The sequence below is a fragment of the Balaenoptera musculus genome, chromosome X (genome assembly GCF_009873245.2).
Source record: "Balaenoptera musculus isolate JJ_BM4_2016_0621 chromosome X, mBalMus1.pri.v3, whole genome shotgun sequence".
In the NCBI taxonomy this organism is placed as follows: domain Eukaryota; kingdom Metazoa; phylum Chordata; class Mammalia; order Artiodactyla; family Balaenopteridae; genus Balaenoptera; species Balaenoptera musculus.
The window spans coordinates 17,153,361-17,173,163 of NC_045806.1; the positions used below are offsets into that span (position 1 = coordinate 17,153,361).

The 19,803-nt window shown below is 36.4% G+C and overlaps 1 protein-coding gene across 1 annotated transcript; it reads right to left on the reverse strand.

Annotated features, from left to right (window-relative positions):
- Positions 1-19,253: 19,253 nt before the first annotated feature.
- Positions 19,254-19,576, reverse strand: LOC118888811 (ATP synthase subunit g, mitochondrial-like). The gene has a single exon (XM_036840274.1). It carries the CDS (start codon positions 19,574-19,576, stop codon positions 19,265-19,267), a length of 312 nt encoding a protein of 103 aa, XP_036696169.1. The 3' UTR covers positions 19,254-19,264.
- Between the last annotated feature and the right edge of the window lie 227 nt (positions 19,577-19,803).

Sequence of the window (19,803 nt, forward strand, 5' to 3'; positions counted from 1 at the left end):
CTGAGGATCACTGATTCTATATCCCTGATTAAGGTCACCCAGCTGGCAAGAGGCTAAGTTAGGATTTAAACTCAGATTACATAAATGGAAGATCATACCTTGACTCTACCAGGCATGGAGGCATGGAATGCAAGGCACCTTTGGGGAAGAACAACTAGTTCAGTTTGATGGCAGTTTAAGGAATGTTATGTAGGGAGCTGACAGGAGACTATTATGGAATGGTAAATTTGGATCATCTTGTAGAGAGCCTTGAATGGCAGACTAATGTGTTTGGACTCTGCTCCAAAGTCAGTGGATTAGTGTTGTAATTTAGGCAGATTATCTTTTTCCGTGACGGACTGGAGCTCGGTGACAGTGGTAGCAAGCAGAGATGTTTCTTCCTCAGAAACAGGAATAAAGAGAAGTTGAGGTACAGAGAGACTTTGAAGTGGGGAGAGGGGAAGTTAGAATGCTGTGCTCAAAGTATTAGCCTTTGTAGTCTCAAGGTATGATTCCAAGTGTGAGTGGAAATCAGGTAAGATGGAAGCTTTGTGGAGGCACTTTCCAACGTTTCATACGAACAGAAAATAAAAGAGCTTCTAGACAGCAGTTAAGGTCTATCTGAGACTAGATGTCATGAATTGTGGTGGACCCGACTGGAAAAGTGTTGAGCCTTTTAGCAATACAGTCAATGGAGTGGGAAAAGCAGAAAACACAGATATTAAAGGAATAAGGCATTATACATTTGGGGTTTTTGCACCTAGAACATGCTCAATTAAAGTTGTTAACTAAAAGTTAGGGTGACAAGATAGAAGAACTGGAAAGGATGGAAGACCAGGAAGCAGTCATAAGAAGATTTAAGCTCAGGCTCATTATGTGTGAGGATGTAGGAGAGGGAATTGTAGAGCTAGAGGAGGAATTTGAGAGTTTGGGTTCTTAGAGACTTTTTGAGAAATGACAGTTTCAGAAGTATAACGAGTGACTAAAATGCAATGGAGATGGAGGTCATTGGGGTTTAGGGAGCCAGTGTAATAGAGACCAGGGTAATAGGAGAGTCATCAGTAAGGATGGTGACCTCAATGAGGAGAGTGTAAAACAAAGGGCCAGAGAAGAACTACAGTGAAGCTTAATTTAAATAGAAAGACCTTATTGAAATGAAAGACCAAATCAACTCGAATTTCTTCATATCTGACTATTTATCTATCCCCCTGCCCCAGCCTACCCCACCTTCAACTTTCATTGCCAGATTACAGGTCTTCCATGAACAAAAATTCACTTTTAAACACAGTCTTTAAAATTATAGGAAAGCCTATATGCTGTTTATAGGGAAGAAGAAAACTTCCCTGTTTTCACGAATGAATAGAACAAGGTTGAAATAGTGCCTTAACACAATTCTTGGCAGGGAAGAAATTGAGAGGTATAGCCAACAGCTGTGAAACTAGAGTAGGCACAAAGATAGGGAAGGTTGCAAACTGGACTGGAACAAATACATTTAGACTTTGCTGAGGAAATGCCAATGGTTATTTCTCAGAGTAAATGTAAACTTATTTAAAATTCATTAGAAAGGAAATAAGAGAATTGCAGGAAAAGCATAAATAATATGCCTAGGGTGGCTAGAGAGAATTTCAAAGCTTAGATAATGATTCTACTGCAAATTAATGTGGGCTGCCATTTTTTGTTTTCCAGCAAGCCTATCACTGGTATCAGTGCCAATCTCCATGGTGCTGAGTCCATTCTCCTCAAGCCCTGAACTCCTCCTTCTTTGCTTCCCCTGTCTCCCCAACATATCCACTCTTATCTGACTTTGTTAGGAAAGAACAGAAATCACACATTGTTAGCTTCTTCAGCTTTCCTTCATTCCATCTTACACTTTCTCTGCATTCTCATCCTCCTTCAACTTCTTCCCTCCCTTCCACTTTGGAGACAGGTTTCTGCCACTTTGCTGGGGGAGTGAAGGCTCACTCTCCATGTGTATCCCTGTTACCTCTCTTCAAGGCTCCTCCATATTCATCAGCAAGTTCCTCATTCCAGAACAATTAGTCTCTCTGCCATATCATTCCTTTCATCCTATTGAAGTAAGTCTCTTGATGGTTATTCCATATCTCATAACCCTATGTCCTCTCTATCGTTCACTTCCCAACTCTTATATATTAGGTTATGGCTCAAGGAATTCTGACATACCAAAGGCAACCAAAGTGAACAGATTCATAACTAAGGCTGTATAATTCCCTACTAAAAAATAGAGACTAACATTGCCCAAGATAAGTTGATGTTTGGCTCCTTATAACTGCAACCAACTATTGTATATATGCTGTATATATACAGTAGTTGATTGCATATATAGTATATAAATATATATACAACTGCAACCTACATTTCAGTTTTAAAAAGTTATGAATTTTCATATGCATTTTATTATTTAACTCCATTCAGCAGGAGTCCAGATAAAAATCACTTCTTGCTTAGTGTGAATTTCACTTCAGCTTTGGAATCTGAATCAGTCCAAAGAAGGTTATTCTCAAGTTGGAAAAGTCCTAATTGCTTTCGTAAAAACGGAGGAGGTTCTTACAGAATAAGCCCTCAACTCTCTGGCAACTGACAATTGGAAACCAGAAGTATTTTCCATATTGTGGTGAAGACTGTTTCTAAAAATTCTATTCCCAGAGAATGGAGATAAGACAAACCGGGGGAAGGGTGGTTAGGAGGTGTGTTTTGTGTTTGTTTGTATATGGAGTCAGACCAACTGATATCTCACACTAAAATACCAAAAATATTGGAGCATTTTAAAAATAAGTGGTAAGCTTCCTTACCACTGAAGTTAGAATGACATGATGATGGCAAACATATTCTTGGTCTGGTAGACAGTGAAAATCAGAAAAAAAGGGAAATATAGCACTCTTAGGAGCAGATGGCAGTGCTTTCAAAACTTTTTGAGTTTTTCTTTGCTTTTTTCAAACTCATGTAATGTAACCAATTAAAGTTACTAAAATCAGATGGTATAATGACAGTGAGCACTATAGCACCTAGCAGACTGATTGGCTAGATATGTGGAGTAATACTAATGATGGATACCATTAGTTAAGACTGGATAAAGGAAAATTACAGATGACTCCATGTTAAGTCACATTGTCCTGACTACTCCTATTTTGGCCACTCTACAATGTGTCTCTACTTACTTATCTCTGAAAGACGTCCATTGATGTTGAGGTGGCATCTGATTTTTTTTAGCTTATTTTGAGCTAATTTTAGATTTTCAGAAAAGCTAATTTTAGATTTACTAGCAAAACTAGTGCAGAGTGTTTCCACATAACCCTTACCCAGCTTTTCTTAATTGTTAGCATCTTACCTAATCATGGTACGATTATCAAAACCAGGAAATTAACATTGGTACAGTACTATTAACTAAACTGCAGACCTCATTCAGATTTCACCAATTTTTCCATTAAAGTCCTTTTCATGGTCTAGGATTCAATCCAGGATCCCATATATCATTAAATTGTTATGTCTCCTTAGTCTCCTCCAATCTGTGACAGTCCTCAGTCTTTCCTTCTCTTTTATGACCTTGACACTTTTGAAGAGTATTGATCAGTAATTTTCTAGAATGTCCCTCAGTTTGTGTTTGTTTGGTGCTTTCTCCTGATCAGACTGAGGTTAGCATTTTTGGCAAGAATGCCACAGAGTGATGTTGTGTCCTTCTCAGTGTTTCATATCAAAGGGTTCATGATGTCAGTATGTCCCATTACTGGTGATGTTAACCTTGATCACTTGGTTAAAGTGGTGTCTGTTGAGTTCCTCCACTATAAAGATGCCATCATTCCCTTTATAGTTAATACATATCTTCAGAGACCATGATTTTTAAGAGTTAAGTAGGGCAAGATTGCTCACATGTTTTCAAATGACTGGGCAACCATGAAGGGCAGGAAGACTAGTAATGTGACTTTGAACACAGACAAATTTGTTAGGGAGGAAGAAAATCTTCTTCGTGCCTCCCTCCCTCCACATTTCCCACTACCATTTGCAGCTAATAAGAGAAAACGTACATATTCAACCCCTATTTGGGGAAATGGTAATTATCTAATTTATTTTGGTTCTACTGCTATACATTTCAGGTATGGCATCAGATAGAAGCTCTTGGAAGTCCTTGGTGTTAGAGGTTTTGATTGTTTCTATTTCTTATCATTTCCTAAACAGTCATAATCTCTTTCCCTGTATGTGTAGGGAAAGAAAGACTTCACCAAAAAAGTCATCAGTTTTTATTTTTAGATCATAGAAAAATCTGATCTTAATTAATTATAACAATATTAGTCATACTGACCAAATACTAAAATCCTCTCACAATAAAATAGTGGAATGGCATGATTCCTCCTAGTTACACTTTCCCGGCTGACTATAAGTGTCACTGATGTCCTGTTCTTTAACCTCTCCAACTAATTTGTTTATTCCTTTGTTTGTTCATTCATCCATTCTTCATTCACTCATGCACTTACTGGCTGAGTGCATACTAAGTAAAAGGCACTGCACTGAATGTCAGGAGATAAAGAAAAGAGTAAGAGACTATGCCTGCCCACAGGACATTTACTATTTACTCCATACTGTCTTCAATAGTGCCTGTACCAATTTACATTCCCCCCAACAGTGCATGAGGGATTCCTTTACTCCACATCCTTGCCAGCACTTGTTATTTGTTGTCTTTTTGATAATAGCCATTCTGATAGATGTGAGGTGATATCTCATTGTGGTTTTGATTTGCGTTTCCCTAATAATTAGTGATGTTGAGCATCTTTCATTGTGCCTGTTGGCCATTTGTACGTCTTGGAAAAATGCATATTCAGGTCCTCTGCATATTTTAAATCAGATTGCTTTTAAATATTGAGTTGTATGAGTTCTTTATGTATTTTGGATATTAACTCTTTATCAGACATATCATTTGCAAATATCATCTCCCATTCAGTAGGTGGCCTTTTCATTTTGTTGATGGTTTCCTTTGCTGTGCAAAAGCTTCTTAGTTTAATGTATTCCTATTTGCTTATTTTGGCTTTTGTTGCACTTGCCTAGGCAGACAGATCCAAAAAATTATTGCCAAGACCAAGGTCAAAGACCTTACTGCCTATGTTTTCTTCTAGGAGTTTTATGGTGTCAGGGCTTACATTCAAGTCTTTAATTCATTTTGAGTTTACTTTTGTATATGATGTAAGAAAGTGGTCTAGTTTCATCCTTTTTCATGTAGCTGTCCAGTTTTCCCAACAACATTTATTGAAGAGGCTGTCTTTCCCCCATTGTATATTCTTGCCTCCTTATTATAGATTAATTGCTATAAGCGTGGGTTTGTTTCTGGGTTCTCCATTCTGTTTCATTGAACTATGTGTGTTTTATGCCAATTCCATACTGTTTTGACTATATAGCTTTGTAGTATAGTTTGAAATCAGGGAGTGTGGTACCTCCAGCTTTGTCCTTCTTTCTCAAGATTGCTTTGGCTAGGGCTTCCCTGGTGGCACAGTGGTTAAGAATCTGCCTGCCAATGCAAGGGATATGGGTTCGAGCCCTGGCCCAGGAAGATCCCACATGCCGTGGAGCAACTAAGCCCGTGCGCCACAATTACTGAGTCTGCACTCTAGAGCCCGCAAGCCACAACTATTGAGCCCATGTGTCACAACTACTGAAGCCCGCAAGCCTAGAGTCTGTGCTCTGCAACAAGAGAAGCCACCGCAATGAGAAGCCCGTGCACTGCAACGAAGAGTAGCCCCCACTCACCACAACTAGAGAAAGCCCGTGCACAGCAATGAAGACCCAACACAGCCAAAAATAAAAACAAATAAATAAATAAATTTATTTTTAAAAATTGCTTTGGCTATTCAGGGTTTTTTTGTGGTTCCATACAAATTTTAGGATTATTTGTTCTATTTCTTTCAAAAATGCCATTGGAATTTTGACAGTGATTGCATTAAATCTGTCAATTATTTTGAGTAAGTAGTATGGTCATTTTAATAATATTAACTCTTCCAATCCAAGAGCATGGTATATCTTTCCATTTATTTGTGTCATCTTCAATTTCTTTCATTAATGTGTTATAGTTTTCAGGGTACAGGTTTTTCACCTCCTAGGTTAAATTTATTGCTAGGTATTTTATTCTTTTTGATGCAATGGTAAATGGGTTTGTTTTCTTAATTTCTATTTCTGCTAGCTTGTTATTAGTGTATAGAAACAGCAGATTTCTGTATATTGATTTTGTATCTTGCAACTTAATTCATTTATTAGTTCTAATAGGTTTTGGTGACATCGTAGGGTTTTCTATATACAGTATCATGTCATCTGCAGATGGTTACAGTTTTACTTCTTCCTCCCAATTTGTATGCCCTTTACTTCATTTTCTTGACTGATTGTTGTGGCTAGGACTTCCAGTACTATAATGAATAAAGGTTGTAGGAGTGGGCATCCTTGACTTGTTCTTGATCTTAAAAGAAAAGCTTTCAGTTTTTCACCATTGAGTATGATAAGTGTGGATCTGCCATATATGACCTTTATTATGTTGAGGTATGTTCCCTCTATGCCTACTTTGTTGAAAGTTTTTAACATAAATGGATGTCGAGTTTTTCAAATGCTTTTTCTGCATCTACTGAGATGATCATATGATTTTTATCCTTTGTTTCATTAATGTGGTGTATCACATTGATTGATTTGCAGATATTGAACCATTCTTTCATCCCTGGAACAAATCCCACTTGATCATGATGTATGATCCTTTTAATGTATTGTTGAATTAGATCTGCTAGTATTTTGTTAAGGATTTTTACATCTATGTTCATTAGGGATAGTGGCTATTGGCCTGTAATTTTCTTTTTTTTTTTTTTTTGTAGTGTCCTTGTCTGGTTTTGGCATCAGGGTAATATTGGCCTCACAGAATGAGTTTGGCAGCATTCCTTCCTTTTCAATTTTTGGAATAGTTTGAGAAGGACAGACATTAACTCTTCTGTAAATGTTTGGTAGAATTCATTTGTGAAGCCATGTGGTCCTTGACTTTTGTTCATTGAGAGGTTTTTGATTACTGATTCATTCTCCTTACTAGTATTTTGTCTATTCGGATTTTCTATTTCTTTATGATTCAACCTTTGAAGATTGTATGTTTCTAGGAATTTATCCACTTCTAGGTTGTCCAATTTGTTTGCATATCATTGTTCATAGTAATCCCTTATGATTTTTTGTACTTCTGTGGTATCAGTTGTAACTTCTCTTTCATTTCTGATTTATTTGGCCCTTCTCTCTTTCTTGATGAGTCTGGCTAAAGCTTTATCAATTTCGTTTATCTTTTTGAAAATTCAGCTCTTAGTTTCATTGATCTTTTCTATCTTTTTTTTTTTTTAGTTTCCAGTTTATTTATTTTTGCTCTGATCTTTATTAGTTCCTTCCTTCTACTAACTCTGGGCTTCGTTAGTTCTTCTTTTTCAAGTTCCTTTAGGTGTACAGTTTGTTTATTGGAGATTTTTCCTGTTTCTTGAGGTAGCCCTATATTGCTATTAACTTCCTTCTTACAACTACTTTTGCTGAGTCTCATAGATTTTGGAAAGTTTTGTTTCCATTTTCATTAGTCTCATGGTATTTTTTGATTTCTTCTTTTCTTCATTGATCCATTGGTTGTTTAGTAGCACGTTGTTTATTCTTCACACGTTTGTGGTTTTCTTCAGTTTTCTTCATGTAATTAATTTCTAGTTTTGTATCGTTGTGGTCAAAAAAGAGGATTGATATGAGTTTAATACTCTTAAATATATTAAGACTTGTTTTGTGGTCTAACATGTGACCTGTCCTGGAGAATGTTCCATGTGGGCTTGCAAAGAACGTATTCTGCAGTTTTGGGATGGAATATTCTGTATACATCTATTAAGTTCATTTGGTATAATGTGATGTTTAGGGCCACTTTTTCCTTATTGATTTTCTGTCTCGATGATCTGTCCATTGATGTAAGTAGGGTATTAAAATCCCATACTATTATTGTATTACTGTCAATTTCTCCCTTTATGTCTGTTAATATTTGCTTTATATATTTAGGTGCTCCTGTGTTGGATGCATAAATATTTACAAATGTTATATCCTCTTCTTGGATTGACCTCTTTATTGTTATGGAATGCCCTTCTTTGTCTTTTGTTGCAGTATTTGTTTAAAAGTTTATTTTGCCTGATATGGCTATTGCTACCCCAGCTTTCTTGTTGTTCCATTTGCATGGAATATCTTTTCCATCCCTTTACTTTCATTCTGTGTGTTTCTTTAGATCTGAAGTGAGTCTCTTAGAGCCAGCAGATAGACGGGTCTTGATTTTTTATCCATTCAGCCACTCTATGTCCTTTGATTGGAGCATTTAGTTCATTTACATTTAAAGTGATTTTTGATAGGTACGTATTTATTGTTATTCTGTTAATTGTATTGTGGTTGTTTTTGTAGTTCTTCTCTGCTCCCTTCTTCTCTTGGTCTCTTCCCTTGCAGTTTGATGATTTCCTTTACTGTTATGTTTGGGTTCCTTTCTCTTTATGTTTTGTGTAGCTATTGTAGGTTTTTGGTTTATAGTTAACATGAGGTTTACATATATTGACCTATATATATAGCAGTTTATTTTAAGCTGATAGTCGCTTATGTTTGAATGCATTCTAAAAGCACTACATTATTACTCCCTAACCCCACGTTTTGTTTTTGACGGCATATTTTACACCTTTTTATTCTGTGTATCTCAACAATTTCTTGTAGTTATAGTTGATTTTACTACTTTTGTCATTTAACCTTCATACTAGCTTTTTAAGCAGCTGATCTATATATTTGCCTTTACCATTTGAATTTTTTTCTTTCATATATTTTCTTATTTCTAGTTATTACCCTTTCTTTCCTGCTTAAAGAAGACCCTTTAACATTTTTTGTAAGGCTGGTTTAGTGGTGATGAACTCCTTTAGTTTTTGCTTGTCCTTAAATCTCTTTATCTCTCTTTCGATTCTGAATGCTATTTTCGCCAGGTAGAGTATTCTTGGTTCCTTTCAGCAATTTAAATATTATATATCATGCCACTCCCTTCTGGCCTGAATACTTCCTGCTGAAAAATCAGCTGATAGCCTTATGGAAGTTCCCTTGTACGTGACTAGTTGTTTTTCTCTTGCTGCCTTCAAAATTTTCTCTTTATCTTTAATTACTGCCATTTTCATTATAAAATGTCTTGGGGTGCATCTCTTTGGGTTCACCTTGTTAAGGACTTTCTGTACTTCCTGGACCTGAATATCTGTTTCCTTACCTGAGTTAGGAAAACCTTCAGCCATTAATTCCTCAAATAAGTTTTCTGCCCCTTTCTCTCCTCTCCTTCTGGGACCCCTATAATGAGAATGCTAGTATACTTGATACTGTCCCAGAGGTCCCTTAAACTATCCTCATTTTTAAAAACTCTTTTCTCTTTTTGCTGTTATGATTGGGTGATTTCCATTATCTAGTCTTCTGTATCATCTAACCTGCTATTGATTCCCTTTGGTGTATTTTTCGTTTCAATTATTATATTCTTCAGCTCTGATGGGTTCTTTCTTATATTTTCTAACTCTTTGTTGAAATTCTCTCTGTGTTCCTCCATTCTTCTCCTGAGTTCGGTAAGCATCTTTATGAACATTACTTTGAAATTTTATCAGGTAAATAATTTATGTAGGGTTTTTCTTGGTTTTATTTTGTTCTTTCATTTGGAGCATGTTCCTCTGTCTCATGTCTTGATTTTCTGTGTTTGTTTTTATGAATTAGGTGAAATAGCTACCTTTCCAAATCTTGAAGGTGTGGCCTTGGGTAGGAGTGTCCCTTGTGTAGACTGTGTGTGCTGGGTGCTTTTCATGGGCCAGCAGGAGCTGGAGTTGGCTCAGGCCAGGGGGTACAGAGATGTTGGTCAAAGGGTACAGACATGTAGTTAGAAGATGAATAAGTTCTGGAGATCTAATGCACAGCATTGTGATTATAGTTAATTTTCTTTCCTTCACTCCCTCGGGAAGATGGAAGGTCATCATTTCACAACCATCAATAGTCTTGTTTTCCATGTACATGTTGACCCCGTACCCAAATACCAAACATACCATCAAATAACCTTCCAGTTTTAAATAGCCTCTTAATTCAAGAAACTCCCAGAGAGAATCAATATGAATTTCTGTTTTCATTTCTACTTTCTTCTCCTAAAAATGTGCAGAAAAGTATAAACTTTGTATAGATTCCCATCACAGCATGTGGAGTTTAATACCCACCCACCACCCCACCCACAAAAGCAAATGGCCATACAAGGAAGTGGAATGAGCCACTCAGCACCACTCTATGAGCAGTTTGAAATAACAGCTTTGTAGAACATATGTGAGCTCAGAATAAAGACCCCTGGTAAATTCATGCAATATGCTTTGTACACTAATAAAATTCATCATGGTCTCTTGGAATGCAACAATTATTCATGCTCTCCTCATTCTGGTTTTTTTTGGGAGGGGGAGAGAACAAACGGAAATAGTTCTATATAGCAGCATGTTGAGATGAAGGCAAGTAGGATGTGATTTTTCTCAGGTGTGTAGTTCTGTGAGAGAGAGCAGCCTGAATATGAAGGTCAGCAACAGTATTGCTTTTTCCTGTCAGAGCACTGGAATTAAGTGAAATGGATTTGAAATAGAAGAACATATTGTACTGTACTTCTTATGGAAGAAAACATATCCCTATAACACTTTGTACAAGCTAACATTAGACATGGTAATTAAATTCAGTGGTTGTTCCAAGATTAATAGATGCTTTCCTTCAAGTACTTTGCTAGCAGAACAGAATCAGATGGAAGCAAAATGAGAGAAAAATGAATCTCATCCTTTTCATTTCATTGAGCTGCAGGAAAGCACTTTGCAGCTAACCCTTCACAAAGACCCAATATATAGTCTCATGAGGTGGTCTCCCTTCCTTCTGATGCACGTAATCCCCAAGCACACTGACTGTAAAGCAATATCCTTTGACCACTAGCCAATTTCCATCTAGGCTTTTGACAGGACATATCATCATGCATATTAATTGTCAAAATAATTTAAGTCTGTATTCAACACTCTCAGCTCATGTCAATAAAGGTGATATTCAATAAGTTATGTTGATTAGGGACTGACTTTTGCTTTTCAAAGAAAATACTGCATTTAGGTTAAATCGACTTTTTTTTTTTTTTTGCTTATGTATGAAAAGCACCAAATTGAGCAGCATGTTTTTTTCGTAAATAAGCTTCCTTTTCCTAGATCTTTTTTCAAGTGAAGATATTCTCTAATCACTTTAAAATTGGATGAGATGTACTGAGAAGGACACACATTACCTTTTGGGTATTACTGTCAAAAACACATAATCTGAATATAATCATTAGAAAACATCAGACAAATCCAAACGAAGGGTCATTCAATAATTCTTTTAAAATGTCAATGTTATAAAAGACAAGGAAAGGCAGCAGAGAGGGCAGACAGCAGGAGCAAGAAGAACTACAATCCTGCAGCCTGTGGAACAAAAACCACATTCACAAAAAGATAGACAAGATGAAAAGGCAGAGGGCTATGTACCAGATGAAGGAACAAGATAAAACCCCAGAAAAACAACTAAATGAAGTGGAGATAGGCAACCTTCCAGAAAAAGAATTCAGAATAATGATAGTGAAGATGATCCAGGACCTCGGAAAAAGAATGGAGGCAAAGATCGAGAAGATGCAAGAAATGTTTAACAAAGACCTAGAAGAATTAAAGAACAAACAAACAGAGATGAACAATACAATAACTGAAATAAAAACTATACTAGAAGGAAACAATAGCAGAATAACTGAGGCAGAAGAACGGATAAGTGACCTGGAAGACAGAATGGTGGAATTCACTGCTGTGGAACAGAATAAAGAAAAAAGAATGAAAAGAAATGAAGACAGCCTAAGAGATCTCTGGGACAACATTAAACCAACAACATTCGCATTATAGGGGTCCCAGAAGGAGAAGAGACAGAGAAAGGACCAGAGAAAATATTTAAAGAGATTATAGTCGAAAAGTTCCCTAACATGGGAAAGGAAATAGCCACCCAAGTCCAGGAAACGCAGTGAGTCCCATACAGGATAAACCCAAGGAGAAACATGCCGAGACACATAGTAATCAAATTGGCAAAAATTAAAGACAAAGAAAAATTATTGAAAGCAGCAAGGGAAAAACGACAAATAACATACAAGGGAACTCCCATAAGGTTAACAGCTGATTTCTCAGCAGAAACTCTACAAGCCAGAAGGGAGTGGCATGATATACTTAAAGTGAGGAAAGGGAAGAACCTACAACCAAGATTACTCTACCCAGCAAGGATCTCATTCAGATTCGATGGAGAAATCAAAAGCTTTACAGACAAGCAAAAGTTAAGAGAATTCAGCACCACCAAACCAGCTCTACAACAAATGCTAAAGGAGCTTCTCTAAGTGGGAAACACAAGAGAAGAAAAGGACCTACAAAAACAAACCCAAAACAATTAAGAAAATGGTCATAGGAACATACATATCGATAATTACCTTAAACGTGAATGGATTAAATGCTCCAACTAACAGACACAGGCTTGCTGAATGGATACAAAAACAAGACCCAGGGGCTTCCCTGGTGGTGCAGTGGTTGAGAATCTGCCTGCTAATGCAGGGGACACGGGTTCAAGCCCTGGTCTGGGAAGATCCCACATGCCGCGGAGCAACTAGGCCCGTGAGCCACAACTACTGAGCCTGCGCGTCTGAAGCCTGTGCTCTGCAACAAGAGAGGCCACGATAGTGAGAGGCCCGCGCACCATGATGAAGAGTGGCCCCCACTTGCTGCAACTAGAGAAAGCCCTAGTGCAGAAACGAAGACCCAACATAGCAATCAATCAATCAATCAATCAATAAATCTTTAAAAACAAAAAACAAAAAAAACAAAACTAGACCCATATATATGCTGTCTACAAGAGACCCACTTCAGACCTAGGGACACATTCAGACCGAAAGTGAGGGGATGGAAAAAGATATTCCATGCAAATGGAAATCAAAAGGAAGCTGGAGTAGCAATACTCATATCAGATAAAATAGACTTTAAAATAAAGAATGTTACAAGAGACAAGGAAGGACACTACATTGATCAAGGGATCAATCCAAGAAGAAGATATAACAATTATAAATATATATGCACCCAACAAAGGAGCACCTCAATACATAAGGCAACTGCTAACAGCTCTAAAAGAGGAAATCGACAGTAACACAATAATAGTGGGGGAATTTAACACCTCACACCAATGGACAGATCATCCAAAATGAAAATAAATAAGGAAACACAAGCTTTAAATGACACAATAGACCAGATAGATTTAATTGATATTTATAGGACATTCCATCCAAAAACAGCAGATTACACTTTCTTCTCAAGTGCGCACAGAACATTCTCCAGGATAGATCACATCTTGGGTCACAAATCAAGCCTCAGTAAATTTAAGAAAAGTGAAATCATATCAAGCATCTTTTCTGACCACAACACTATGAGATTAGAAATGAATTACAGGGAAAAAAACATAAAAAACACAAACACATGGAGGCTAAACAATACGTTACTAAATAACCAAGAGATCACTGAAGAAATCAAAGAGGAAATCAAAAAATACATAGAGACAAATGACAATGAAAACATGACGATCCAAAACCTATGGGATGCAGCAAAAGCAGTTCTAAGAGGGAAGTTTATAGCTATACAAGCCTACCTCAAGAAACAAGAAAAATCTCAAATAAACAATCGAACCTTACACCTAAAGGAACTAGAGAAAGAAGAACAAACAAAACCCAAAGTTAGCAGAAGGAAAGAAATAAAGATCAGAGCAGAAATAAATGAAATAGAAACAAAGAAAACAATAGCAAAGATCAAGAAAACTAAAAGCTGGTTCTTTGAGAAGATAAACAAAATTGATAAACCATTAGCCAGGCTCATCAAGAAAAAGAGGGAGAGGACTCAAATCAATAAAATTAGAAATGAAAAAGGAGAAGTTACAACAGACACCGCAGAAATACAAAGCATCCTAAGAGACTACTACAAGCAACTCTATGCCAATAAAATGGACAACCTGGAAGAAATGGACAAATTCTTAGAAAGGTATAACCTTCCAAGACTGAACCGGGAAGAAACAGAAAATAAGAACAGACCAATCACAAGTAATGAAATTGAAACTGTGATTAAAAATCTTCCAACAAACAAAAGTCCAGGACCAGATGGCTTCACAGGTGAGTTCTATCAAACATTTAAAAAAGAGCTAACACCCATCCTTCTCAAACTCTTCCAAAAAATTGCAGAGGAAGGAACACTCCCAAACTCATTCTATGAGGCCACCATCACCCTGATACCAAAACCAGACAAAGATACTACAAAAAAAGGAAATTACAGACCAATATCACTGATGAATATAGATGCAAAAATCCTCAACAAAATACTAGCAAACAGAATCCAACAACACATTAAAAGGATCATACACCATGATCAAGTGGGATTTATCCCAGGGATGCAAGGATTCTTCAATATACGCAAATCAGTCAATGTGATACACCATATTAACAAATTAAAGAATAAAAACCATATGATCGTCTCAATAGATGCAGTAAAAGCTTTTGACAAAATTCAACACCGATTTACGATAAAAACTCTCCAGGAAGTGGGCATAGAGGGAACCTACCTCAACATAATAAAGGCCATATACGACAAACCCACAGCAAACATCATTCTCAATGGTGAAAAACTGATCAGGAACAAGACAAGGATGTCCACTCTCACCACTATTATTCAACATAGTTTTGGAAGTCCTAGCCACGGCAATCAGAGAAGAAAAAGAAATAAAAGGAATACAAGTTGGAAAAGAAGAAGCAAAACTGTCACTGTTTGCAGATGACATGATACTATACATAGAGAATCCTAAAAATGCCACCAGAAAACTACTAGAGCTAATCAATGAATCTGGTAAAGTTGCAGGATACAAAATTAATGCACAGAAATCCCTTGCATACCTATACACTAATGATGAAAAATCTGAAAGAGAAATTAAGGAAACACTCCCATTTACCATTGCAGCAAAAAGAATAAAATACCTAGGAATAAACCTACCTAAGGAGACAAAAGACCTGTATGCAGAAAACTATAAGACACTGATGAAAGAAATTAAAGATGATAACCAACAGATGGAGAGATATACCATGTTCTTGGATTGGAAGATTCAATATTGTGAAAATGACTATACCACCCAAAGCAATCTACAGATTCAATGCAATCCCTAACAAATTACTAATGGCTATTTTTACGGAACTAGAACAAAAAATCTTAAAATTTGTACAGAGGCACAAAAGACCCCGAATAGCCAAAGCAGTCTTGAGGGAAAAAAATGGAGCTGGAGGAATCAGACTCCCTGACTTCAGACTATACTACAAAGCTACAGTAATCAAGACAATATGGTACTGGCACAAAAACACAAAAACAGATCAATGGAACAAGATCGAAAGCCCAGAGATTAACCCACGCACCTATGGTCAACTAATCTGTGACAAAGGAGGCAAGGATATACAATGGAGAAAAGACAGTCTCTTCAATAAGTGGTGCTGGGAAAACTGGACAGCTACATGTAAAAGAATGAAATTAGAACATTCCCTAACACCATTTGACATAAATCACAGCAAGATCTTTTTTGATCCACCCCCTAGAGTAATGGAAATAAAAGCAAAAATAAACAAATGGGACCTAATGAAACTTAAAAGCTTTTGCACAGCAAAGGAAACCATAAAAAAGAAGAAAAGACAACCCTGAGAATGGGAGAAAATATTTGCAAACGAATCAACGGACAAACGATTAATCTCCAAAATATATAAACAGCTCATGCAGCTCAATATTAAAGAAACAAACAACACAATCCACAAATCGGCAGAAGATCTAAAAAGACATTTCTCCAAAGAAGACATACAGATGGCCAAGAAGCACATGAAAAGCTGCTCAACATCACTAATTATTAGAAAATACAAATCAAAACTACAATGAGGTATCACCTCACACCAGTTAGAATGGGCATCAACAGAAAATCTACAAACAACAAATGCTGGAGAGGGTGTGGAGAAAAGGGAACCCTCTTGCACTGTTGGTGGGAATGTAAATTGATACAGCCACTATGGAGAACAGTATGGAGGTTCCTTAAAAAACTAAAAATAGAATTACCATATCACCCAGCAATCCCACTACTGGGCATATACCCAGAGAAAACCATAATTCAAAAAGACACATGCACCCCAATGTTCATTGCAGCACTATTTACGATAGCCAGGACATGGAAGCAACCTAAATTCCCATCGACAGACGAATGGATAAAGAAGATGTGGTACATATATACAATGGAATATTACTCAGCCATAAAAAGAAACGAAATTGGGTCATTTGTTGAGACGTGGATGGATCTAGAGTCTGTCATACAGAGTGAAGTAAGTCAGAAAGAGAAAAACAAATATCGTATATTAACGCATGTATGTGGAACCTAGAAAAATGGTACAGATGAACCGGTTTGTAGGACAGAGTTTGAGACACAGATGTAGAGAACAAACGTATGGACACCAAAGGGGGAAAGCCGCAGGGGGGTGGTGCTGGTGGTGTGATGAACTGGGCGATTGGGATTGACATGGATACACTGATGTGTACAAAATTGATGACTAATATGAACCTGCTGTATAAAAAAATAAATAAAATAAAATTTAAAAATTAAAAAAAATAAAGTTCAAAGGACTGGGGGAAAAAAAAAGAAAGGCAGCAGAAGTGTTTCAGATTAAAGGAGACTAAAGCAATAAGACAATTAAACGTAATATGAGATCTTGGACAGGATCCTAGACTTTAAAAGAATTGCTATAAAGGGCATTATTCAATTGGCAAAATTGAAATGTGGATTATAGATTAAATAATAGTACTGTATCGATGTTAAATTTCTTGATTTTGATAATGTGATTATGTAAGATAATATTCTTGTTCTTGGGGAATATAGATTTATATATCTAGGAGTAAAGGGGCATTATTTCTGCAACTTGCTCTGAAGTAATTCAGAAAAAAATATATTGATATCTATCTATCTATCTATCCATCCAGAGGCAGAGAGAATGATAAAATAAATGGGGAAGAATATTAACAACTAATGAATCTAGATAAAGAGCACATGGGAATTTTCCATACTATTTATGAACCTCTTATGTAAGGTTGAAATTATTTCCAAATAAAAAGTTTTTTAAAAAATTTAAAAAGATATTCTCTATACTTGGCATTAAGCATTAGTTGTCTCAAAAGTCTTGTATTGCCTCGCTTTCATCTTGTATGCACTGAAATTATTAGCATTGACACAAAAAATTCTTAACAGTGTCAAAGAACTCTAAAATAATTATTACCTCTTTTAAATTATGCAAAATTTACCTAAAATCTGTTGGATTTGAAATACGATTCACTGGTGTCAATTTTAGAGATCAAGTTTACGTACTTATTCAGTGGATACTACAAATATTCTTTACTATTGTTGTGTGGGAACTTTTTGTTTGGTTCTTTAGCTTAATTCAATGTGCCCCATTCTGAGGAACATTAAAAATGGAAATGTTTTATCTAAGTATCATGTTTTAAAAGAACTTTTAGTTTATTTGTAAGTGACATCATTTGAGACAATTGCTATTCTTAAGGAAATTTGTGGGTGTATGGTCCCAGTGTTTTGGGGGGAGCATTATTGACATGTAGTAGGAGGAGGTCAGAACTGATAGACAGTGTGTGGGACAAACCTAACCCACGAAAAATTATCTTACTTCTGCATTACTTTCAATGTCCCACTAGACATTCATCATGGCAATAACCTGTTGATAATTATTCAATGTAGAGCATAATTCCATTTTTTAATTTAAAAAATATTTTGCACAGTTTTAATAATCACTGAATTTTCCAGGAATGTAAATGTTACTATCATATACATTGAGGAAAGAGTGAATTTTAAAAAAAATTCTATTAGAAACTGTTTACCAATCTGGAAAATCATGCCATCAATGGCAATGCCACTCATATTTGAGTGGCCAACACAACACACCTAAATCAGTCTGCATTATGAACCAGTCCCCACTATGGAGATTCCACTAATATACACGAATATAACTATATAGCCTTTATTTCAAAATGTCCAAAATTTTTAAAGTTTCAACAATATTCAATTGCATATTGTCCTATTTCTTTTTTTTTTAATTGAAAATGACCTGAAAAAAAAAAAAAAAAAGAAAATGACCTGGTTTGGGCTTTTGGATATTATTATTATTGCTGTTGTTGTTATTACTATCAATGTTATCTTTTAGACCAGCTTCAGGTTCACAGTAAAATTGAGCAGGAAATGCAGATATTTCTCATATACTTCCTCCCCTGCACAGCCTCCCCCACTATCAACACCCCACATTAGAGTGTGGTATATTTGTTATAATCAGTGAACCTACACTGACACATCATTATCACCCTATATCCTTAGTTTATTTTTATTTTTTTATTTTTTATTTTTGGCCGTGCCCCGTGGCACAGAACTCCCCTGACCAGGGATCGAACCTGCGCCCCCTGCAGTGGAAGCGTGAAGTCTTAACCACTGGACCACCAGGGAAGTCCCTAAATCTTTAGTTTATATTAGGATTCATGGTGATGTACATTGTTCTGTGGGTTTTGACAAATGTATAAGGACATGTATCTACCATTACAGTATTGTACAGAATAGTTTTACTGCCCTAAATATCCTTCTTTCCACCTATTCATCCCTCCCTCCCCCTAACCTCTGGCAATCACTCATCTTTTTACCGTCTCCATGGTTTTGCCTTTTCCAGAATGTCATATAGTTGGAATTAGAATGCTAAAACATATTGAATGTAGCCTTTTCAGATAGGCTCCTTTCACTTAGTAATACGCATTTAAAATTTCTTATTTCTTTTAAATCCAAATTCATTTATTATAAGTAGAAGTAAACATCTGACTCTTTGTAGTGTGATTGTGCTGAAACATTTAGTTGAAATATATTTTATATTATAAATTACTTTCCTCTTATTTCTCCTTTAGATCACAGGATATTATGTAGATTTTAAAAACTTACTGTGAAGTTGGATTATATTACCCTTGAATTTCATCTCAGTAGAGCACAGAGGATGATATAAAATATTTCTCCTTTTTTTTTTTGACACATTGCCTTATTTTATTCAAATAGCAGTCTGCTCACACATGGTGCAAGAATACCCAAATAATAAAGCAAAGATTGGTCTTCAAACACCATAGCCAATGATGCCACGCTTGCCTATGATCTCGCCAACATAAAACCACATCCACACCTCAGTGGCCACCAAGCCATTCAGTAGAGCTTCCTTAACTGTGAGCTGTTTGAAGCTACCAGTTTGAGCACTATTGATAATTTTTTTCAAGCTCTGAATAGCTGTAGGGATCGCAGCAGAGGTTGGAGGAACCAGCTTAACCTTGGTGTAGTGCCAAAATGTGGCCAATCGAGGCTTCGAGTAAGTCACAGCAGCGTTGAACAGCGCTGGGGCCTTCTCCGCGAGGTTATGGACAAACTGGGCCATGGTTCTAGGACGGAAAGCCCGTCACCCTGACTGGCCAGCAGAATCTCCTTCTTTTATTAATTTTTTCATTTTATTTAAAAATTTTCCAGCTTTATTGAGATATGATTGACAAATAAAAATTATATATGTTTAGGTTGTACAACATGATTTTCTTTAAGGCATACAATGTGATGTGAACCTAAAAAAGTTGAAGTCATAGAACCAGATTAGAATGGTGATTGACAGAG